The following is a 24,896-nucleotide window of genomic DNA, read 5'->3' as shown; positions in this document are numbered from 1 at the left end:
CACAGATAAAACTCAGGGGTATAAGTCTAAGGGGCTGAGATGAGACAACCAGAGGTCAGTCTGTTTCAAGGACCAGGCAGGAAGGAATGGAGTTTCATGCAGAGTTATCCCATATTATTATGGTTACAGTTGTTGGATATTGAAACTCACTCTCTCAAGATCCAGCCCCTTGCTACTTCTTGTACGACCTCAAGAACAGCTGGCTCTTTGTCCTCTTCCTGAAAGGGCTAATGCCCCCCAAGGCTGTACATTCACAAGAGGCAGATGGAGTCAATACTGTTTGGGGATGGGGATGGGGGTGGGTCGCTATTACCATCTATCACCACCTCTCCCGCTTCCCTACCCGCTGTCCAATCCCAGGTTCTGCCTCCTTTCAGACAAACCCACCCCTCACTCTTAGTTTTAGAGGGTCCGACAGTCAACAGTGTTCCAGAGTCTCTCTTGGTGCCAACAGCTTCCTAGACCCTGACTCCTTCTGGTCCATCTTCTAGGCCTCTCCTTCATGCACCCCTTTCCATCCCGCTCACATTCCCAGAGGAAGGTCTTCATTTCTGGATGATGGAGTTCCAAGTAGGGTGGGTAGGAGCATGTGCTGCTCATGCCCTCAGGATGTGAAGAGAAGGGGCTGTGCACCTGTGTGCACACCAAGGCCCATAGGCTGACCCTTCTGCTTCTCAGAGGCCAGCTGATTGGCCAATCGGCAGATGTAGAAAATTGCCTAACTCAGAGTTTTAAGCATCTCATATGATATTAAAGATAATTGGAAAGATGATGAATGCTACAACAATTAACAACAGTCTTTCTTTCCTTTATTGCCTTTTCATTTCAAATTAAGTAGGTTTGATTAAACTGGCTTTCTCAATTTAATGTTTTAAAATAATTGTGAACTAGCAAATTTGTATTTATCAGTTTCAGCTCAAAGTTGGGACAATCTAAGAAATAGTCAGTGATCCAAGTGGAAAGAAATTGCAATTTTATTTTGTTTTTCCTTAGGATCTCATGGAAAAACACCAAATCAAGTCAAACTATTCTTACAATTTCTTTCCCTCCCTCTCTCTCCATGGCTCACAGCAATATGTTTAGCTGTGCCACTGACTAGCTGAGTGACTTTGGGCAAGTTGCTTGATTTCTCTGAGCCTTCATTTTCTCATATGGCTTTGGATTTAATGAGGTATAGGGTCACCTTCAGCTCCAAAATTATTATTATTTAAATAAATGTCACTGTTCTTCCAACCAGGCCTTTCCTCCCACAGTTAGCGGGTTCTGTCATGTGCTCTGAGTGAAGATCTGCTTGCCTTCACAGGACCGGGCTGTGACCCACTCACCCACATGTAGGTGCTGCTTTGCAAACTGTCTTCACGTCAGCTCTCCAGGAAGAAAAGACACAGAAATCAAACACGCCACAAAAAATTGCTGTAACTCTTTGGCTGGCCTCAATGCACCTGATTCTTAAAAAAAAAAAAAAATCCCAACTTCCTTCAGTACTTTTTGGAAAGAGAGCAGTTGTTATTGTTCTGTTGTGTTTTTCACTCCAAATGCAGAAAACTCTGCTGCAATGGGTAGCACTGAATCTATAAACAAAGCTCTTTCAAAGCAACTTTTATAGCAGAAGTAAGCAGCTTTCACACCTGGGAGCCAGCCCTGGGTTTAACACAGTCCCACCAACCTAATTCTAATTGCAGTCTGCACACTTGGCATGCTGGTTTGCACATCATAGGTGCAATTTTGAACTTCAGATTGATCCACTTTGTACATTGTTTTTAGATGCTCAGTATGCTCCAACTAGTTGAACTTTCATATTGTTATATTACCCTAACTTTTAATCATGGTGTATGAAAAGAAGAATTATCCAAAAATGAATTCCAAGTAAAAAAAAATAGAAGAAATATTCTGAATATAGGCCAAACTGTTTAAGATGCTTACGAGTTTGTAAAATTATCCTGTGATGTATCCAAGTTACCAATTCTGAACAGCTACCAAAGATATTTCTTTTCAAATAAATTATCTAGTTAACTACATTACTGTCAGCCAAATAGTTTTTGAGAAAATTACCTGGAGCTAGATCACAAGACCTGTCATTAGAGAACTAAGAATATATGCCGTAAATCCACACCAGAGTCTTGAAGGAAGGATTGAAAAAGTTATCTGCCACCTCCAAGAATCAAAATAGCTCATGCTTATGGAATACTTTCTTTGTGCCAGGCCCTAAGCTAAGTGGGTGACATGTATTAATTCGTTTAATCCTTTTAACAACCTGTTAAGGTACTACTATTATTGTCCTCACTTATAAGTGAAGAAACTGAGGCACAGTAACTTAACCATGGTCACCAGCCTTCTAGCTTCCATGGCTTCTGATAGGAAGTCATTTTTAATTCTATTGATAATCCCTTGTACATAACAAGTCACTTTTTTTGTATGCTGTCTTCAAGATTGTCCCTTTATCTTCAGCTTTGGACAGTTTGACTATGAGGATTTTAGGTGTATATCCCTTTGGGTTTATCCTCTTTGGGTCTTTTAACTTCTAGGATGTGTATATTCATATCTGTCATCAAATTTGGAAAGTTTTCAGCTATTATTTTTTCAAATATTCTTTCTGATTCTCTCTTTCCCTTCCTTCAGGGAGTTTCATTATGAGTATGGCCCACATGCCTTGGGGCTCTGTTCATTTTTCTTCATATTTTTCTTCTGTTATTCAGATTAGATCATTTCAGTTGACTTATCTTCAAGTTCACTGGTTCTTTATTCTTTCTACCTGATCAAATCTGTTTTTGAGACCCTCTAGTGAATTTTTTGAAATTTTTATTCCAGTTATTATACTTTTCAGCTCCAGAATTTCTGTTTGATTCCTTTCCATAGTTTCTATCTCTTCATTGATATTCTCTACTTAGTTAGACATTGCTGCCATGGTTCCCTTTAGTTCTTTGAATATGTTTATAATGGCTGAATTAAAATCTTTGTCTAGTAAGCCCAGTGTCTTGGTTTCCTTAGTGACAGTTTCTCTTGACTGGTTCTTTTTTCACTGTGTATGGGCCATACTTCTCTGTTTCTTTGTGTCTTGTAATTTTTGTTAAAACCTGGACATTTTAAATAATATAATGTGTTAACTCTGCAAACAGGATATCCTGATCTCCAGAATTTGTTGTTGATGTTTTGTTGTTGTTGTTGCTCTTGTTTGTTTGTTTAGTGACTTTCCTGGACTAATTCTGTAAGGTCTGTATTCATCATGCATGGCCACTGAAGTCTGTGCTGGGTAAACTCAGTGGACAGCTAATTGTCTTCAGTGTTCCAGCAGGAAGTACACAATTCTGCTGTAGCCTTCACTTCCTGCTTGCACAGAGTCTGAAGTTCAGCCAGAGGTGAGAGTTTAGGACCTTGCTGGGGCTTTCCTGGGCATGCTTACAGACCTGCTCATCTGTGTGGCCATCTAGACTCTCAGGAGTATGTCAGAAGTGTTCAAAGTCCCCTAAGGAAATTTCAGTCCCTCCTGTTAAATTTTTGGGGACAGCCTTTTATTAGCCCCAGTTCGTATCACCTCTTCAGGTACCTATAATGTTAAACAGTTGCTTCTAATTGGTTTTGAAAAACATCCTATAGATAGGGCTATTTGCACATAGTAAGCTCTGAATCAGATCAAATAAAAATAAGCCCTGGGAATGGAACTTTTCAGAGGGCTGCCAGACAGGTTAATAGTGACAATTCTTTTATTGAATTTTAGGGAGTTCCAAGCCCATTTTCTCCTCTTTGTTGTTTGCTAGGCTGCATAATTAAGTTTTTATGGCTACCATAGTTGTAAGGCTGTTCATTTTCAAGACTACCATGGAGCTAGGGAGAGAGGGGTGGAAATAAGGCAAATTAAAATGCCACAAAGCTCACAGTTCTGAGATTCTTTTGTTCTTGTTGAGTAAATCCTCCTTATATTGTTGCAAATCTTTGGTTCATTTCCAGAGTTCTGGAAAAGTTGGTTTTGATCATGTTTGCTAGTATCCTCATTATTTTTATGAAGGAGCAGATTTTTGGAGGCCCTTACTCTGTCATTCTGGGAGTGTTTCTCCAGAACACACTTTTAACCACCCTACAAGTGGTTCCAAATTGGGGGCCTACCACACCCCTTGAAGGGTTTACATTTTGTAGGAATAGTTTGGTATCTAATACCATCTTCCTGACATATATCTGAAATACATATTATTTTATGTATTTTTATTTCTTCATTTCTTCTATACATTATAGGGCATTATATTATCTTTTAGAAATTGTGTATAGAAATCTGTGGACTTCATTTCAGTATAATAGAGGGGTGTTACAAAATATTTGTTTTAAAACTAGGAAGGGACATTAATTTTTGAAGGTTGAAAATCACTGCACTAGACTCTCCTCCCATTCCTTTCATATATCTACCCTAGTCCTGCAGCTACAATATCTCCAAAGAGTGCCTGCAGTTCCTGTTCTACTCGAGTTCCACTTAACAGTGAACGAAGAGGGAGTTTGGGACGTAAATAAAATCAGAGGTCATTACAAATACCTCTCGGGAAATTAGAATAAAAAAGAAAGTGGGAGCCAGCTAATAAACCACATAGAAGGTACTAAGGCATTTTTCATAACAAGAAAAATGTCATGTTTTAGTTAATCATAAATTCTGCTTAAGAGAGTCACCATATATACTGATCAAAAGTTACCAGTTTTCAAATAATTAAAAGCTAATAAAATATGTATCTCCTGAGCTATACTGAATGCAATTTAATTTCTTTTGATGATTAATAAGACCTCTAGAAAAATATCATATAAATAAGAGCTTTTAGAATATATACTCATAAACAGCTTTATAATGCAAAGCAGTAATTTTGGTACATACTAAGATTGTTGGTTGTATTTTTTAAAACTCCTTTCAATAATTATGGATAAACTTGGCCAGAATTTATTATAGAAAGCTTTTTATACCTTAGAGTCATTCTCTAAATCCAATCTTTTCTTAATTTTCAGCAGGAATATCAATTGGTAATTTGCTATGCAAAAGAGAGAGGTAAAGGGGTTCAGGGTACTATTTTCAAAGTAAATCCAGCAAGGGGAACTCAGCAGAATTACAGAAGGCCTTCTGTTAAGTAGTGTGTCAAATGTGGCTCATATGGATGGGTGTCATCTACTTCCTGAACATTTTGAAGGTTCCATTTTGGTCTCTCACACATGCCATCTTCAGCCCCTTAACTGGGTCTTTCGTGCTACATCAGACTGTGCTTAAACTGTGACTTCTTTTTTTAAAAAAAATAAATTTATTTATTTATTTTTGGCTGCATTGGGTCTTCGTTGTTGTGTGCGGGCTTTCTCTAGTTGTGGCGAGTGGGGGTTACTCTTTGTTGCACTGCGCGGGCTTCTCTTTGCAGTGGCTTCTCTTGTTGCAGAGCATGGGCTGTAGGCACACAGGCTTCAGTAGTTGTGGCACGCAGGCTCAGTAGTTGTGGCTCACAGGCTCTAGAGCACAGGCTCAGTAGTTGTTGTGCACAGGCTTAGTTGCTCCGCAGCACGTGGGATCTTCCTGGACCAGGGCTAGAACCCGTGTCCCCTGCATTGGCTGGCAGATTCTTAACCACTGTGCCACCAGGGAAGCCCTAAACTGTGACTTCTAAATGAACATCATAGGATCCCTTTCCTGCATATAATAAGCAAAAACAAACACCTTCATTACTTTCTCTTTTTTCTTGATGGGTGATTGTTTCCTACGGGGGGCACTGGCTTGGTCTCCACCTGATTGGACTTTTGGCCTTCGGTGGAGAAGGCCCCAGAGGAACTCCAGATGCCTCTCCCTTGTTTCAGCACTCCAACAATGAGCAGCTGCATTCTGAACTAGCCTGGTTCTCCCAGCTCCCAGCTCCATAAAAGATTCCTCCAGCATACTTCCCTTCCTCTGAATAATTCCTTTCTGTTGTCTTGCTTCATTACCTTTCCCAACTGACAAGGTTTTTCTTGGTCCAAACTTTTATTTCCACTTTGGAATGTCTTACTAGGCAAGCCCCAGAGTCCACCAACCTGTCTCTACCTCTTTCCCACCCCCACCCCCCACCCCGCTTTGTTACTGGAGTGACCAGAGTTTAACAAGTCCAGGGCGTGCTGTCGTTTTTGTTACCAGTATCATTGCCTGTGTCAGGAGTACAACAACAGGGCCAGAGAGGTAGGGCTGTGCCCATCTGCGACAAGCACAAATAGCTTGCAAGAGAGACCAGGGCCTTTCTTCTACCCCCTGTCATTTGTAAAATAGAAGAATTCAAAGACTGGGTTTACACTTGAAGTTGGTCCAAGACATCTCTGCCCTGGCTTTCTCTCAATCTTATTTGTGCTCTCCCTTGAGCCCTAATAAAGCTGCAGAAACAAAATTACAGTCCCACGTCTCTTTCTTCCCTTTTAGGGAAGAAAACCTTTCTGCACAGATTGCAGATGAGATGACCCTGTGGAATGTTTAAGCAGTTAGCCAAGTTAAAGGCAGTAAAGGACTCCTTGCTTAAATTATCCACTCTATTTTCTTTGAACATGCAGCACACAGAGCCCCGAAGCCCATCCTGGTCTCAGCTGCGTTTTCTGTCCAGTCTGCATCCTCCCATGGGCACTTGTCACTCTGGATGTGACCTTAGCCAGTTGTTAGAACTGTGCTCTTCCTTCTTTAATAAAAAAGAGTCCTCTTAATGGTTGTTCTTTTGGGGGGTGAGGGGGACTAGTATATATTTATTATAAAAATTTCAAACATTACAGAAAAAAGTATAAAAATAAGAGTCATCCACTTTCTAGCTACTCAGAACATTTACAACATTTTGCTAAGCATTCTTTAATGGGTCCCTTTGCATATTGTATTCATTTTTTATTGCTGCATAACAAATTTCCAAAACCTTGGCAGCTTAAAACAACACAAGCTTATTATCCAACAGTCTCTGTAGGTGAAGGGTTTGGGCCCAGGTTAACTGGATCCTCTGCTTAGGGTCTCAAATGATGGCAATCAAAGTGTTAGCCTGGACTGTGGTTCCCTCTGATGCTCAGGGCTCTCTTCCAAGCTCATTCAGGTTCTTGGAAAAATTCAGTTCCTTGCAGCTGTAGAACTTATGGAAGTTTCCATCTTCTTCTTCGAGGCCAGCAGGAGAATGTCTTTGCTGCTTCAAATTTCTAGCTTGCTATGTTCCAGACCTCCCAGATTTAAAGGCCTACTTGATAACCTCCTTTTTAATTAACTCAAAATCAACAGCTTACTTACCTTAATTACATCTGCAAAATCCTCTTTGCCGTGTAAAAATGTAATCACAGGAGCAACATCCCATCCTATTCATAGACTTCACCCACATTCAAAGGGAGGGATTCATACAAGTGTGAGGATCATTTACGTTCTGCCTTCCACACATATATACATACACAATGAACACTGTACCTGGTGTTCTGTAGCGTGATTTTTAAAAATTGATATGCCATGGTTATTTTTCCTACCTAATAAATACAGATCTGATTTTTATGGCTGAATAGTATTTTATTTTGTGATTTAAAATAGTTAATCACATATTGGACAGTTTCTGATTTTCCTTCTTAAAAATTATGCAAGGATGAACATTTTACATTCTTGTCTTTGCAAGTGTGTAATGCTAAGGAAAGGAGTTTTACCAAATCAAAGGATAAACTAAACTGATGCTGCCATGTCCCTTCCAGGGTCCTCCAGCAGTGCATGGTGCTGCTTTGCTAGTGAGGCTCTGCTTTTGGTGAAGATTCTCTACGTCTTTTGCTCCGTTACTGCCAAATTACTACATCCTTGAAAGGAGTTCTAGAAATCACTAGCTGCCACTGCAGGAAACATACAGGAAGTAACATAAAGTAAAGATGTGATGTTCACTTGTCACCTCCCTCATCTCCCCAAAGAAGTTATTTTCAATTTGATTAAATAACTTTCGACGAGATGGGGGCTTTATTTTAATTTCTACCCTGCTTCTTTAGAAAAAGACAACAAGGATACTAGATCACATTGAAGGTTGATAATCTTTTTAACTTTAAAGGGACACTGCATATTTTGATGGTATGGTGGCAAGTCAGGCTTCAAATGAAGGCTCTGAGAAAATACAAAACCGTGAATCTTAAAAACAAACACACACAGATTTAATTATGCCTGCCTGCCTTGCTAGGAGATATCCTTGCCTTTCAAGCAACCAATACTTTGTGAGCACCTCCTATGGGCCAGTTCTAGTTCTGGGAATGTGATGGTGAACAGGCAGGCGGAGCTCACAAAATGAATCCACACACCGTGCAAGTGTATGATGAAACAGCAAGATACATTTATCTAGATGCAGATCTAGTTTAAAAAGCTTTAAAATAAAAAAAACTTTCCAAGAAGCATATATATTTTCCCAGCCTGGATAGTAGGTAAACGGAATTCAGCAATGTCTGTAAATGTTAACCCCTTTCATAGGGGAATTTGAGATGTAAAAGGCAGGCGTGTATAACCGGAAATACTGAACATCCAGCCCAAAGGGGACCCTTGTGGCATGGGTGGCCCAGGACGCATTTTCCCTGGCCATTCCTGAGCAGAGAGAATGGCATGATGGAAAAAGCCCCATTTCTTCAGAGGTTGCATCCTCTTCCTCTGCTCGTGGCAATCTGGGAGCCCAGCTACCGGCCTGCCACCCGTTGACTAAGGCCAACCCCTCCAGAGCATAAGTTCTGTTCACTTCACCCACTGCTACAAGTTCCTGACCTTCTTATTAAACTCCTCCACCCCAAACACACAAATAAGGTCTCAGTCTTAGGTGAGAGTGCAAGAGACCATGAGTACAGAGAGAAGAAACCTTTCCCCATCTCCTGGTCATTTGAAAAGAAATAAAATCCTCAAAGCAATGTCTTTACCTGAGATCTGAAATGCAAAGCTTATTTATCTTGTTCAAGGCTAACCTGGCCCAGGATACTTGAATTTAAATAAGGAGGTTCTGGGGCCTATTACCCTAGGGCGGTGCTGGTGAAAGCCAGGGTTGCTAACATCGCAGGCTGTGTGGGAAGTGTGACTGTGGCCATTTGGGATTGCAAATGTCTCACTGCTGTTCTTTCTGGATCTCTCTGTCTGATGGTGCGACGTTTACCGTTCTTAAGGGGGGTTAGCGTTGCTTATTACCTGATCACCGGGACCTTCCTTCCAGCTTCAGAGCAAAGATAGAGGCTTTCAGGTGGGAGCCAGCCTCATGCTCCTGCCCCGACACCTCACACCTTGACCCTGACCTACACCTGCACCCCCGTCCCCTGCAGACAATGCCTCGCTCCCCACACTTGTGCATGGCGCCGCTCTCCACCTCATCCTCCTGCATCCTTGGTATCTGAGCCTTTTTTTATTCCATCTCTCCCTTTATTCTATCTTTATCTCACCCCCTCTCCACTGGTTCTTCCTCCATAGACATGACAATCTCTCCTAACGTAAAAATAATCCAAACAATCTTCCCGCATTGCGTTATTTTCTAGCCACTGCCCTATCTTGCATTCACAACCTAGGTCACCCTTGGGGGAGAAATCCACTCTGCATTTCTCCCCTCCTGTTCCCTCTGCGTCTGGCGTTTGCACTCACCACTCACCTCCATCAGCAAGAAAGACGCCAGTGGCTTCCTACGTCAATTCTGAGTGTCACGTGTGTATATAAAAATGCCTCTTGGGTTTCATCCTTTGAGTTTCTCACGGGCACTCGAGTTCATCATGTCCCAAATGAACATGTCACCCACCCAACACAGCCCCCAACACTAAGCTTCTCTTCTTCCTTCATCCAGTCTTGGTGAATGGAACCATCACACTCCCTGGAAACTCAAGAGCTTCCTCAACACTCACAGTTCCCTTCTGACAGCTTCTCTGCTTCTCCACGGTGATGAGGGGAAACTCAGCTCAGTCTCTGGTCCTCACCCAGCTGCCACAAATACAGATCTGCGAATTTAACTGGCCCAAGGATAAAGCCCAAATATTTAACTTGGGATAAAAGGATCTCACAAACTCGTCCTCACCAACAACATAGCTCAGTGTTTAAAAGCATGGATCCTGGAGCTCTATCACTAACTCACTGTGCAACCTCAGGCAAGATTCTTAACCTCTCTGTGCTTCCATTTCCTCCCTTGTACATGGGGGATATAATAACAATACCTTTCTCACAGAGTACTGGGAACGTCATATGTATTCACGTACATAAAGACTTTAGAACAGTGCCTGGCATACAGTAAGTGCTATGTGTATCTGACAGTCTTGTGATGTACTGCCCATTTTCACCTGCCAATCCTCTTCTCGCATGCACACAAGTATGCATACATGCTACTCACCAGCCACACCAGCATACAGGTCACCAAACACACCATGTTGGCTATTTCTTGTCTCCACAGCTTTGTTCTTAGTCCTTTTGTTAATCTGCTAAACTCCCATTTATTTCAGGGGACTCAGCTCAAATATCACTTCTGCTGTGGTGCCTTCCCTCCTGCCCCAAGGGCTTCCCCACTGAGACCCGATTGTACCCCAAATGAATTTCCCCTGTAGCATGCATCACTTCAATCAATTATTTTTAAAAGTCAGAGAGTTACCATGTTTGAGCACTTATCTTATGCCAGACCCTGTTCTAAGTGCTGTACATGTTTAGCTTGTTTAAGCCTCACAGCAAACCTATGAAATGTTTTAACAATTGGTTTCTGTGTTGGGCAAGAACCTATGACTTGATCATGACTGGGTGTCCAGCATGGTGCCTGGTGCATGATGGACCCATAGATGAGTGAATACCTCTGAACTGAGCCAATCAAAGATGAGCTGAACTCAGAGAGAGATAGGCACATGCACGAATGACTGACACTGAAGGACACTGAGGAATGGGTGGATGGTAGCTGGATCTGAAATTCACCAGTGCTGTAAACAAAGGCTGCTGTAACTACCTCGTGCCACCATTGAATTGTTATTACTATATGAATATTTTCTATAATGCCGACAGGTTAATGTGCTCCTATTTGTTTCTGTAATGTCATATAATTTCAGGTCTTTCCGAGGACATAATAATACAATTCATGATGATATTTTTATCCCATGCTCTTGCTTCAAGGGTCACTTGCTGAGTCTGAAAAGTTTTGCCTGGCCTTCAGCTCATGGGTCACCCACCTTTGATAAAGTGTAAAGAGACACTCACCCTGATAACCTTTCCTTCTTCTTGGACGCCAGATGGAAATTTGCCACAAATTACAGACAGCTAAAATCAGGAGTTAACGTTACAGTTTCTATGGCAATAGTCTAAGCCCATAAACAAAAGCATTCTGTTGCTTAATTGTTACAAAGGGATTTGCTTTTTATAAATCTAATATACATATAAATATAAAAGGAATTTAAAGATAATATGTATTTCAGTTTTAATTAAATTTTCTTCCCTGCCATATCCCTTGAGCCCATAGTAAATTCTGTTTCATTAGGCAATAGACAAGGGTTAAGATCAAAATTGTTTAAGGCATTGATTAAAATATCTCTGGGTGGCCTTGAAGCTGATATTAGTGGGGGAGAGAGCAATGTCCAGCCATATGAGTGCCACCCCAGGGGTGCCAGTAGAAAAGGACCTGCACAGAAAACTTAAGTCTAGAGCCCCAGTATATCTCTGGGAAGCTTCCAGCTAGCTTAAGCCATTCCAGTAATTTATAGATAGCATAGTCACAGGATTTTGGGTCATTTTTTTATTTCCTGGAGCATTGAATGTGATGGGAATTTTAATCTCGCTGGGGTGGTGTTTTTTTAAGGAACTACCACTGCTGGAACGAAGCCTGGATGACGAGGCCTGATCTTCCCGTTGGGTTTGGAGGTTGGCAAGTCGTGGACAGCACCCCACAGGAAAACAGCGACGGTAAACACCGCATCCTCCCTCAGGGAAATGGATGTAGTACTGAACTTTATTTTGCTTTTATGATTGCATTTGATGTGTGGGGAACACTCCCTCCCAGTGGGAAGCAGCATCAGAAGTGTGCTTCCTGAGCACATGTACAGGGTTGACTACCTGCCAGTCAGGTTTAACTTCATTTCCCTGGTCGTCTTTACTCTGATTATTTTGTAACTTTTCGGGGGAAAAAAGCATAAAACTTAACATATATAACTCATCGATTCTTGCTTTGATAAGCAGTTTTGAAGACAAGAGAAAAAGTATCTGGGTAAGCACTTTTGCTAGGCTATAAAATATACTTCAGCCCTGCCTGATAAACAGTGATAAGATAGAAGGCAGTGGTGAAAATAAAGAACTCAAAAAATAATTACAGATCATCCTTTAAATTGTTGTTTTTCCAGACGCTGATTTCTTTTTAGGTTGTGTGATTTCTTTCAGATCTTGAGTATGTAGGTACTTATCTTCTAACGTGTGTGCTAAGTAGTGGCAGCTATGACCGCCCCCCCCCACCGAATTTTTATAAAATCACACACATCATAAGGCCCCATTTCTCTTTAGCATGATGATAAAAAATCAGTGGTCTAGGACATGACTTTTATCTCCCCAGGTGTTGATATAAGATATTGATGTGTGCATACATGTATACACAAAAACATTCATTACATACTCATAAGGGAACGCCAGTACAGTACTGGATTTTAAGAGAGAAATTTCAACACTTTCTGATGTTCCGGATTATATATCATGACGAGATAGCTGGGTGACTAAAGGCAGCTAATCTCCTATTAACAAGAGATGCTGGACTTTCAAAGGACTTTGTAAAAGTCAGCGTGGGCCTACTGACTTCCTGAGTGCACGTGGTCCATGTGTGTGGCTAATATCCAGATTCTCCAGTTAAACTTGACGTGTGTCCATAATGTCCAAACACTAAAAACAAAAGTGAAAACAAACAAACAACAACACAAATACTGAAGACGGATCACTGTTTCCAACATTCCAGATATGAGTTTTAAAAGGATAAGCCCTATGTAAGCCAGCGGCTGGGCACCAACACACTTGAGTCTGTTTGTAGTTGGAAGAGTAGATGCAGAAATAGTGTTGCCCTATATTCTTTTCGTGGCTTCAAATTTTGGTTTGCAGAGTCATTTCCAACAAGTCCCTCTTGATTACACACGTGGGTCATTCACCCGCTCCGGCCATGGAAAGCACTGGGGCTACCTCGGTGATGAAGTGGAGGAATATTTGTCTCTACAGAGTCACCTCAGGGCTATGATCCAGATCAGCTCTGTATCTGGACAGAACTGACGATGGCAAACTCATGCTCTCCCTCCTCTGTGTGATACAGGGATGTATCGGTGTGGCCCGGCCTCTGTTCAAGCCATTAAGCATGGCAATGTTTGCTTCCAGTTTGACGCACCCTTCGTTTTTGCAGAGGTAAGTGGAAAGCTGGGGAAAAGAGCTGCTTTCCTTCCCAACCTCTTAACACATCAAAAAATAAGGTACTGGGCTGTTACTTCTAAATTTCCCAGGTACATAGTGTATGCTTCATGTTTACAAAGTTAACTAGACATCATTCCAACCCCCAGGCACTGCATGCTAAATGCAGTTCTTACTTAAACATTTTTCTCTCCTTGATGTTTTGAGATTTTTCTGCCGGAAAGCAGTTGCTTTACTAACCTTAGCTTAGTTCTCTGTACCCCTGAAGTAGGTATCAACTGCTCCCAAGAAATTAAGTGACTAAATGAATCACTCAATAACAAGTTGGTGGAGGCGGTCCATGAATTGAAATGGCAGAGTGTACTTCTTCACCCTGAGACTAGCCCAACAGTTCACGTGGAACAACACCCAAACACACCCCAACTACGGTCTTAGTCTGCGAACTCCAATCCATTTCCTGCCATTCCAGGCCATCCTCCAACAGTGGAGACAGAGAGTACAGCTGCTGGAATACGGAGGGGAGAAGAGGGTCTGGAACACTGCACACTAAAGGGTGGATAGGGACGGTTTGGGAAAGGGTCTGAAATTCTGCAAGAACTGGATGGAGGTCGGAAGCAGAGAGGGCAGTTCAAGGGTGCTCCAAAGAGAGCTCAGAAAGTCAAATTAAATGTAAGAGACATCAGGTGAAGGAGAAGGCCAGGAGGCTGCTGAAGGTAGGGGTGAGGAACAGAGATTTATGAGAGGCAGGACTGACCTAGAGTATAATTTCACGAATGAACGCAATGAAATAATGCCTACTGATATGTAATCACTTTGCCTACCATCCGATGCTCTTAGCAACCCTTTAAAATGGGTGTTATAATTCTTCCCATTTTACAGAAGAGAAAAATGAGGCAAAGAGTGGTTAAATAACCTTTCCACAATCATCTAACCAACAAAGAGTAAGGCTAAGATTTAAAGCCAGGCAGGCGCCTGAGCTCATGCCAGTAAACACCACTTTCTGCTACTATTCTAGAATGAGCAAATGTCTATTATCACTATGTGCCAGGCACTGTGCGCATTCAGAAGCCTGTGTCCTTAAGTAACTTGATTCTTGATGGAGACGTGGTACGTAAACACAGCAACATTTAAATAACAATAACACAAGGGGTGCTATGGAACTAAATGTCAGATGAGCAATGTAGGTGATAAATGACTTGCGTTTAAGTTAATTGAGAAATATGAGCTGGGAGCTGAGCCAGGACAACAAAGGCCACAAGACCCTGTCTAGGGACAGTGATCTGAGATCAGACACAAGGACAGCCACATGAGAGCCACAGTACGATGAGTGGAGTATTACAGGATCCCATGGAAGGAGGGCCAGGGACGCTCCCTGGAGGCAGTGGAGCTGAAGCAAGCCTGGACGGATGATTAGTAATTATTCAGGCAAAGGGGGTCAGAAAGAAGCCAGAGGAAGGAAAGCATTTTACACAGAGGAGAAAACTTGAGCCTCCGAATGGTATGTGCAGACAATTAAAAACTATACAGGGGGCTTCCCGGGTGGCGCAGTGGTTGAGAGTCCACCTGCCGATGCGGGGGACACGGGTTCGTGCCCCGGGAGGATCCCACGTGCCGCGGAGCGGCTGGGCCCGTGAGCCATGGCCGCTGAGCCTGCGTGTCGTCCACAACGGGAGAGGCCACAACAGTGAGAGGCCCGCGTACCACACACACACACACACACAAAACTATACAGGCTCATGAAAAGTGATGTGCTGGGAGGCGTCAAATGATGACAGCTGAAGGAACTAGACATGGGACCTTCTGTCCTGAGAAACGGGCACCTCGTCCTGTAAACGAGAGGCTTCCCACGGGGAACGGACGGGAACCTGTGCAGCACGGCCTTGAAGGGAAGGCCTCTGGCCGGGGACACGGGAAGGCTGGGATGTTACCCCACGCCCAAACCAGACAAACAGCGACAGGCCTGGGAAATGTTTCGGAAATAAGCCAAAGCAGAAATGTGAATTACACAGAAGGAACAGTGTCTCTTCTACTGTTCCTACCATTACAGTTTCTAGAAGCCTTGGGAGAACAGGCAGACTGTATTTGGAATTTCACCCTCTCGACTTCATTTTGAGATTTAAAGATTTATCCAATCCTACCCAGCTGCCCTCTGATCATTTCTGATGCCTCGAGCACTTCTTAATGGGAAATCACTCTAAAACTCGCCAAGCCTTCTTTCTGTATTTTTATTATGCTTTGTTGCTGCGAAGGGGAGAGGAACAGCCTCCCTCCAAGAGCAAATTGCCTAAGAGCTGTTAATGCGAACGCTTTCTGCTGTTATTAAATATAGATCGGGGTGTTGTGAATGTCATCGGGACGCTCAGGTTATAATTACTCCTCTCTCACCCACTGCAGACTTGTCTGACAGCATGTAGGATTGCTGCTTTGGCACGGGCTGAGCTTCAGGGCTGAGCCATTTATAAGAGATGCTCCAAGTGCTGAAAAGTGCGTGAGGACTCTTTTCTCGAGGGTCCTAAAGTAGGACTCCATGGGGCGCGTCGGATTTCACTTTAATGAGAGTCTGTGTGACTCAGGTCCTAGACAGCATCCTCCCTCCCTTTCCCACCTCCTTGCTGCCTAAGCTTGCCTCTCCCTAACCCCAGCCACGTCAGCCGGAACGTGCCTTTTCTTGCCTCTCGGCAGGCTGACTTTCTTGGTCACTCCTTACTCATTTCCGGGCCAGATCAAGCATCATGTTCGTTGACGTCCTTTGGTTTTCTCAGGGCTTTTTTAGTGAAAGCACAACCCCAAATAAGGGAGGTATGTACGAAAAGCATCCTACCTCTGCCTTTCTCTTCTCCTCCGTTTTGGAAATCTACCCTTCCCATTTCTAGATTTCTTCCAGGGATTGAAGCTTACTTCTCTATCCCCCTCCCTTCTCATGCCCTCAGCCCTGCGGTGAGTTTCTTGGTTCTGGAGGCTGTTCGGCCTGTCCTCCTGACTCCTGGGGACCTGGGGCTCCTAAAGAGAGCAGAACAGTTCTCAGTGTCGGGGCTGCTTTCCCCATTCCCACGCAATTCCCACGTTCACTAAGCATCAGGAACTGCTGCTTCTCTTCTGTCTTAGCTTCTTCTAGTTGTGTCTGTTGACCCCCTCACGCCGTCCCACTCAAACTCACACACACACGCACACGCACACACCCGATTTCCCTCCCTGGCCCCAAGCTAATTTTCACGGCAGCAGTGACAGGCTCCTCGGGGCCGCAGTCACCACCCCATTGCTCCAGAAGCCACACCTCCCCTTGCTCTGGGCCAGCAGTTCCCTGTACACTAACTGTGCAACTGCTCCTGTGCAGAGTCTTCGTTCTCAATTCAAGGTTGTTTATTTTCCTACCACTTATTAGATGCAGCCCATTTTTTGTCACCCCCTAGTCTGATCTAAAATAATTCACCCATTCGTTCAAATACCCTATGAAACTTTGAAATCATCTTGGCTTCTCTTCTTAACCTTCCTCAGGCATCTTGCCGGAAATATAATACCTTCCAATAAGATCACAAATCCAACCACGCCAGCGATCTCCATCATTACCCTCTGAGCTCTGAACAGCACTGAGATCTGGGACGTCTGCCCCTAAATCATCTGCTTCCGCCTCGCTTGCCCCTTTCCTGTTTATTCTCCACAAACCAGCCAGAAGTATCCTTCATAATGTAAATAGAAACATGTCCCTCCCCTGCCCCAAACCTTCTAATGGATTCCCATCACTTTTACAATACACTGAAGCATAAATCATTACAAGAGTCTGTGTGATTTGGACCCTGGCTTCCCCTCCACCCCCATGCCTTGCTCATTTCCTTCCAGCCATACTGACCTTCTTGCTCTTCTGTCAGAGCCTTTACACATGCTGTTCCTTTGGCTGTGACAGCTCCTCCCCTCGCCTCCACCCCACTTCGCATGTCCTGTTCCCTCCCTGCATCCCGATCGCTGTTCAGCTCACGTCCTCGAAGAGACCTTCAGTGACACCACCTCCCACCTGAAACATCACCATCTGCCCTGTTGTTTCCGTCCTTCTGCTCTGACTCAGTGTTATTATTTCTCTCCTTGCTAGAACGTAAGTGCCACGCGGGTAGGCTCTTGTTGGCTTCTCATCGCTGAAAGCAGGGTCTGGCACATGGCAGCCACCAGTAAATACGTGAGTGAATAGAGCAAGCAAAAGCGTGTGCATAGTACCCTGCTGAGAGCAGTATCCCAGAGAGACAGGGGTCACATGGCACCCTCAAGTGCCGGCAGTCCTGGTGGGAGATGAGGCCCACGTAGGCAGCAGCAGGGGGCGTACACAGGAGTGTGGCCGCCTAGCCAGCCCCTACGGGCTGAAGGAGTGGCAAACACGGGGTGGACGTCTGGCAGTTGTGCCAGGAAAGCTCCAGGACCAGGTGGGCACCCACTGCCTTCCTTCAGAAGCCCCGGAAGGACCACCCCCATCTCAGCACAGCCTGCAGGGCGGTTACTTCCACTTGGGAACAAATGAAGAGAGCAAACACTGTCCTGGGTCCTGAAAACCAGAGCTTCCATCTTGAGAGGTGAGAAGTGTAGCTTCTGCCAGCAGTGGACACACGTTTACGTTCCTTGGGCAACAAGCAGAAGTTTGCAGGCGGCCGCCCTCTAGCCTGAGGACCCAGCCCACCTTTGCTGAGCCCCAGGGGCCCTGAAACTCTGTCGTATCAGAGTCTTTACACATACATTCCTCCTGGTAGGAAAGCCCTCCCCCTACTGTCCACCCCACTTTGGAAGTGCCTGTGTCTGACCAAGAAGCAAGGGGTGGTGGGGCTGAGAATAGCCATATTTCACGTTGGGTTGCCCAGGTTCTGCGTGACCAGAGCCCTTTCAAATGTATGGGTAAGACTAGAGGGTCCCTAATACTCCTTTTCACTCAAAAGAAATTAAACATAGGACTTTCACAGGTGCTGCTGATCTACTTGCCAGCCTTGCAAGGGAGGTATAATTAAACCCAGGCTCAGAGATATTCAGTAACTTGCCCAAAGTCACGCAGCCTAGGTCCAATATTTCTTCCACTTATGACTGTTCTACCATAGAGATCCAGCTGGCCTTGCATACACTTTCTAAGCCCCTCGGTGATTCTAATGTGCAGTCCGGATGGAGAACCACCACACTAGCGGCTGCAACCGAAAAGAAAGCTTGCGGATGTCACTTGGAAAGGATCCTTTCCCTAAACCCTGACGCCCAACATACATATGCAAAAGCCATTTTATGTGTGTCTTTCTCCTTTCCTTTCCTCACAAGGGACAGTGTAGTGGGCTCGCCTGAGATTTTAGCTTACATAAATTTCCTAAGCTATGCTCAAGGGGAGACAAGGATTTATCCACTTTCATATTTAGCCTGGTCTCCCTGGAAAACTGAAAGCTGCTGTAAGAGTTGTTTATTAAGAGGATATTTATCATCATTGTGGCTATAATTTGCAAGTGAGGAGGGAGCTGTCCATGCCTGCATGGTCTCCTCCAGAGGGAAGGCTGACATTCTCAGCAAGCTCATTTAAAGTTTCCTTGAACTTTGTTTTCCAAAATGAGAAATATTCTTCAGGTGTCTGCTCTGTCCTCTTTGTCCTGATTCCTGGTGTCGCATTTCAGCCTTTCACATCATGTGCCTTTTGCCACCAAGCCCTGGATACTCTGCTGAGGAGCAGGGCCAGCATCATCACCCCTCAGAAATCTGAGGCAGCATAGAACCACCCAGGCCCCGGGCCTGGAAGCATCTCCTCACCACGTGGTGCCATGGTCCTGTGGGGTGATGCGGGAGAGGCAGTGAGCTGTGAAGCTCCAGGGAACATGTACGGGTCACCCCGGGTGAAGGTCAGGGCATATGCTATGACCACCCAGGGTGAGGGTCAGGGCATGTGCTATGACCACCCAGGGTGAGGGTCGGGGCATGTGCTATGACCACCCAGGGTGAGGGTCAGGGCATGTGCTATGACCACCCAGGGTGAGGGTCGGGGCATGTGCTATGACCACCCAGGGTGAGGGTCGGGGCATGTGCTATGACCACCCAGGGTGAGGGTCGGGGCATGTGCTGTGACCACCCAGGGTGAGGGTCGGGGCATGTGCTGTGACCACCCAGGGTGAGGGTCGGGGCATGTGCTGTGACCACCCAGGGTGAGGGTCGGGGCATGTGCTGTGACCACCCTGGGTGAAGGTCGGGGCATGTGCTGTGACCCCCCAGGGTGAAGGTCGGGGCATGTGCTGTGACCCCCCAGAGTGAAGGTCAGGGCATGTGCTGTGACCACCCAGGGTGAAGGTCAGGGCACGTGCAATGGGCACGCCCCTGCCCATGTTTGTACTTCTTCTCCACCACCTCCCAGCCATGTGACCACAAACACTCTGCTGACTCTCTGACTCTTGGTGCCTCGCCTATAAAACAAGGATAATAGTACCTACCTCACAGGATTGTCGCTGTGGGGCTTAAATTGAATCATTTAAAAATGTCCCTGAAACATTATGGGTCAATAAATATTGATTACTTCCTTTCTCCTTAACGGAGATCAGACTTCACGTAAATTCAGAACATTTTGTGAGAAAGCAGAGAAAAGTTGCTCTCTTAAACCTCATCTTTAAAAGCTAGGGATCTATCATCAAGTTTTCCCATTACCTAGTAGTGATCATTACATTTTTACTCAATTTTGATGTTTACAAACCTCTGTGAGAATCGTGCTCACATAGATTCTATCTCGCTCAGTCCCAAGGTGTTCCTATGAAACTGGCAGAACAAGTGTAATTATTTTCATTTTATAGAAGCAGGAACGGAGTTTCAGAGAGGACAAGGTAACTTTCTAGAAGTACACACCCAAGACCAGAGCCCGTGTTCCCTGCAGCTAATCCCGGGCGTCTCTCAAATACCCTCCTCAGAACCTTTGAAGCGGCCAGGCCCTCTGCCTAGCACAGCCTTCCTTCTCTCCATTTACTTGCTTTAATTATTTTAAGCTTTAATGGGGTAAAATTGATATTTAAAATGCATACATTTAATGTATACATCTTGATGAATTTGGACCTATGCATCTACCTGGAGGAAAATCTCCCAGGAGCCACCCAGCAGACTTTCTCTTCTTCCTGGAAGTAGGTCACGCCATCACTGTCAGTTTAAAGAAGTCTGAGAAGGAGAGTAACAGACAGGGCACTTTCTGCTTTGCCTTAGGAGGTAGAATTTGCCAGCAAGAGAAAGGAAAGAAAGAAATGGTTGGCACTTAAATGACTTAGCACGATGAATAATGCTGTCTCCAGGGACCCTACATGGCTACACTATTGAGGGTTAGAGATTTTGGTGACAGGAACATTGGATGCTGGCTAATGGTCTCCTCTCCTGTTTTTAGGTCAACAGTGATCTTGTTTACATTACAGCTAAGAAAGATGGCACTCATGTGGTTGAAACCCTTGACACCACCCACATTGGGAAATTAATCGTGACCAAGCAAGTTGGAGGAGACGGCGTGAAGGACATTACTGATGCCTACAAGTTCCAAGAAGGTAAGTTCCTGCCGTCGAATGAAGACTGCTCTGCCCAAGTCTGCTTAGCACTTTCGTAGTTACAGTCACGGTCACCACGAAGACATGTGTTCTGGAGAAGGCATGGCCATTTGCAGCATTTGGAAGTTAGGCGAGAACTGGAGTGAATACACATCACACCCACAATTTATCGTGTCAATGTAGTTTTACTTGTTTGTTTGCTTTGAGCGGAATTCTGCTTCACATGGCTTTTGAAATAAATGCTTTAAAGTCACGTCTATTTTAACAGAATATAGAATGTGTTCGTGTTCATAAAAATATGAAAGAATCTTAATTTCAAATCATCCTATCAGAAAACATGACATAACTAATGTACTTTTAGTTCAATAATGAAATTTAAATACCTGGTCACGTTTGTATAGTACCTTGAAAACTATTTTCACATGCGTTGTTCCCTTGACATATCGTGGAAATCCCCTGAGGTAGATGATAGAACATTAATAGGACACTGCAGTCTCACTAACTGAGGCCAATTAGAATGAAGGCCCGTTTCAATCATAAAATAATGTTAAGGTGGTTTTTGTTAACTCTTCGTGTGTGGAATGTTTGAGATGGAGCTGTTGAGTTCAGTCCTGTCTCCATCATACTGAGTGCCTGCTCTATGCCTGGAGTTGTGTTTGGTGCTGGGACCCCCACGGTGAGTAGAACCCAGTTTCTGGGCAAGGGATAGGTTCATTCTGCTGAGGGCTTTGGAAACAAAGAAGAGGGGCAGTCAGTCCAACCAGGAGATTCAGAGAAACAAAGCCCGATAAGAGAAGTCACAGACCATAGCTAAAGGAAGCTGGACCAGGGTTTCCAGGAGATGAGAATATGACAAGGCCATGGGGTGTGAATCAGCCGGTGTGTTTAGGGTCCTGCAGACATTACTGAAGCATTAAGCTCATTAAGTGCCCAGAGGCTGGGGTCAAATCTCCCCAAGGTCAGTAGTGGACAGGAGGTGGAGGACCTTGGATGTCTTCGTGGGGACGTGGAATATATCTTACAAGTGATTCACCAACAGAGCTTCTTAGGAATGGCAAATGCCATTTTAGTAAATGGATAAAAATGAAGAGTCATTTGCATATACCTAAATATTCATCAGTATTCCTGAAATGCTGAGAGCAGAATTTGTTTTAAATATTTTAGATCCTCTGTCTCCCTGCTCTTATTTACAAAAGCAATTTGCACTATAAAGAGAAAGTTTGTTGAATTGAGAAATTCAGGATTTGTGCCATCTGAACCCGTGAATTTTTGCTGTATTCCTGAAATAGATAGTTCTTCTCTTCTGTTGGTTATCATCCACTGCACAACCTCGATACAAAAGATTTTTTTTTCTTTTGGGCTTTTTTCTAAAAAGAGAGTTTTTAAAAACATAGGCGAGGGCTTCCCTGGTGGCGCAGTGGTTAAGAATCCGCCTGCCGATGCAGGGGACACGGGTTCGAGCCCTGGTCCAGGAGGATCCCACATGCCGTGGAGCAACTGGGCCCGTGTGCCACAGCTATTGAGCCTGTGCTCTAGAGCCCATGTGCCACAACTGCTGAAGCCCACACGCCTAGAGCCCGTGCTTCACAACAAGAGAAGCCACCATAATGAGAAGCCTGCGCACCACAGTGAGGACCCAATGCAGACAAAAATAAAATAAATAAATAACTAAATTTTTTTTTTTTTAAAGCACAATAAAACAAAACAAACGAGCCATGCCCTCTTGTGATAGAGTGACAGGCAAAAGGATGTGGAAAGGAAAAAGGAGTCCATATAGGAATGAAAGGAACTGGCTGTAACATCCACGCATTTATTCATTCATCCTTTCAACTACTTGCTGTTAACCACCCGCCAGATTCCAAACACGGGATGGAGCCACACACAGCCCTGCCTTCCCATCTATAATAGCTAGAGCGACGGGCAGGAAGCTGTGTGTTGGATGCCTAGGACAGGGCTGGTTGGACAGATGCTCAGGGATCCTGGAGGACTTTAGCTGTGGGCTCCCCGAGTCTGAAGGACAAACAGGGAGACACGGGGATGACTCTTTCCCCAGGGAACGAGCTCTCCAGGAAAAGGCAGCAGGGCAGGGATTGTGGATAAACTCTCCCAGCGTGGGAGAGTCCTGAGCAGACAGTGTCTAGAACAAGAGCTGAGCCGTCCTCTAGGAAGCCGTCCAAGTGACCAGCTATCTTGTTTAAACTGCTCAGCAGGATGCCCTGCGTGGTCAGCCACGGAGGTGGTGGTGAAGAACAAATCGGGGTCAGACGTCAGTCCATGAAAGAGGAGTCAGGAGCTCGGCCAAGGGAGAATCCCAGATTAAAACACATAAAATGTGCCAGCTCTGAATGGGGAAGACAGCTGAGGTCCAGGCCTCCAAGGTCTGGCAAGAGGGCAAGGCTCAGAGGAGTGGGAATTGTGGAGGGCTTGTCCAAACAGAAGAGCCCCTAAAATCTGCATAGATGGTTTAAGAGACATCGCATCCTGCTCCTGGGCTGGAGTCTGATTCCAGGTGGATCGTTAGCTTCTTAATCAAGGATGGCATGTGGGTTTCCTATTCTAACGTTGGGAATGACGGAGTGAGTGCCGTTGAAGAAGGAAGCCGACCCCGCTCCTGTATGCGTTGGGAAAGAGGGAGTGGTTATCGATGTCCCCCAAGGGCATCTAGGAGAGACTGCCAGCACCTGGGCCCGTGCATTTGCCACCCTGATCCTCATTATTGAATCTCTTATGTAATTTCTCTACAAAGGCTGAGTGTGGCCACTAACCTGTGGTAGGAGTGAAAACATAGAAAAAAATATTACCAGATTTAGGCATTTACTATTTTAATGAACTAGACTGTGGAAAGATCATTTTTCACTTCGATGAGCTAAAGCTTAATGTCAATTTTATACCCTTCTTTAAAATATAAGATGAAGAAACTATAAAATTGGGAAAACTAGAATTCTTAGAACTTCTCCTGCAGCGATGTCTTCTTCTGTGATGGTGTCTGGGTCCCGTTTCCTCTTCGCTCCATCACTTATACCTTCTGTCACGTGTATTTTCGTCTCTCCCTCTCTATTAGCTCCTTCCCATGACCATAACACCTGTGTTAAGAAAATTTACAAAACTCTTTTTCAACAATAAAGTCCCCTGCAAACATGGTCCATCCTTTCTTCTCTTTGCCTGTACAGCTGCCTGCACCCAACATCCTTTTCCTTTTCCTGCTATTTCTCATCCACTGTGCCCTGAGTTCTGCCACCTGCTCATCCTTGAAGCCCTTCTCCTCAAGGTTGCCAAGACATCTGATTGCCATGTAGAATAAACATTTTGCAGATTTCAGTTTGCCTAAAACCTCCTGCATTTTTTGAGGCTGTTGCTCACTCACAATTCTTGAAATTATCTCTTCTTTTTTTAATTAAAAAATTTTTAAACTTTTTTAACTTTATTTTTTATTCAAGTATAGCTGCTGTACAATATTGTATAAGTTACAGGTGTACAATATAGTGATTCATAATTTTTCGAGGTTATATGCCATTGAGAGTTCCTATAAAATATTGGCTATATTCCCCATGTTGTACAATATATCCTTGTAGTTTATTTTATACCTAATAGTTTGTACCTCTTAATCCTCTACCCTCCTATTGTCCCTCCCACACCTTCCCAATGGTAGGCACTAGTTTGCTCTCTATATCTGTGAGTCTACTTCTTTTTTGTCCTATTCACTAGTTTTTTAGATTCCACATATGAGTGATATCAGACAGTATTAGTCTTTCTCTGTCTGACATATTTGCCTTAGCATAATGTCCTCCAAATCTATCCATGGTGCTGCAAATGGCAATATTTTCATTCTTTTTTATGGCTGCATAATATTCCATTGTGTATACATACCACATCTTCCTTTACCATTCATCTCTTGATTGGACACTTAGGTTGCTTTGGCGTTCTCTCTTCTCTTTGTTCCTATGATACAGCTTTCTCCTGGTTCCATCCCAACCTACCTGACTCGTTTTTCCATCTTCTTCTGCAACTCAGAGCTCCCCTTTCTTTGCCCCCCTCAGAATGTTTCTTCCTTCTAGGCTTTGTTCCTACCCAGTAGCTCG

The 24,896-nt window shown here is 44.2% G+C and overlaps 1 protein-coding gene across 1 annotated transcript in view; it reads left to right on the top strand.

Moving 5' to 3' along the window:
- F13A1 (coagulation factor XIII A chain) overlaps positions 1–24,896 on the top strand; it is a 136,695-nt gene that overhangs the window by 84,608 nt on the left and 27,191 nt on the right. Inside the window, exons 8-10 of the mRNA XM_060110217.1 lie at positions 11,736–11,839; positions 13,218–13,306; positions 20,664–20,817. Coding sequence (XP_059966200.1) covers positions 11,736–11,839; positions 13,218–13,306; positions 20,664–20,817 — 347 coding nt within the window. The remainder of the gene's footprint in view (positions 1–11,735; positions 11,840–13,217; positions 13,307–20,663; positions 20,818–24,896) is intronic.

The sequence above is a fragment of the Mesoplodon densirostris genome, chromosome 10 (genome assembly GCF_025265405.1).
Source record: "Mesoplodon densirostris isolate mMesDen1 chromosome 10, mMesDen1 primary haplotype, whole genome shotgun sequence".
NCBI lineage: Eukaryota > Metazoa > Chordata > Mammalia > Artiodactyla > Ziphiidae > Mesoplodon > Mesoplodon densirostris.
This window is presented reverse-complemented; position numbering and strand designations above follow the sequence as displayed.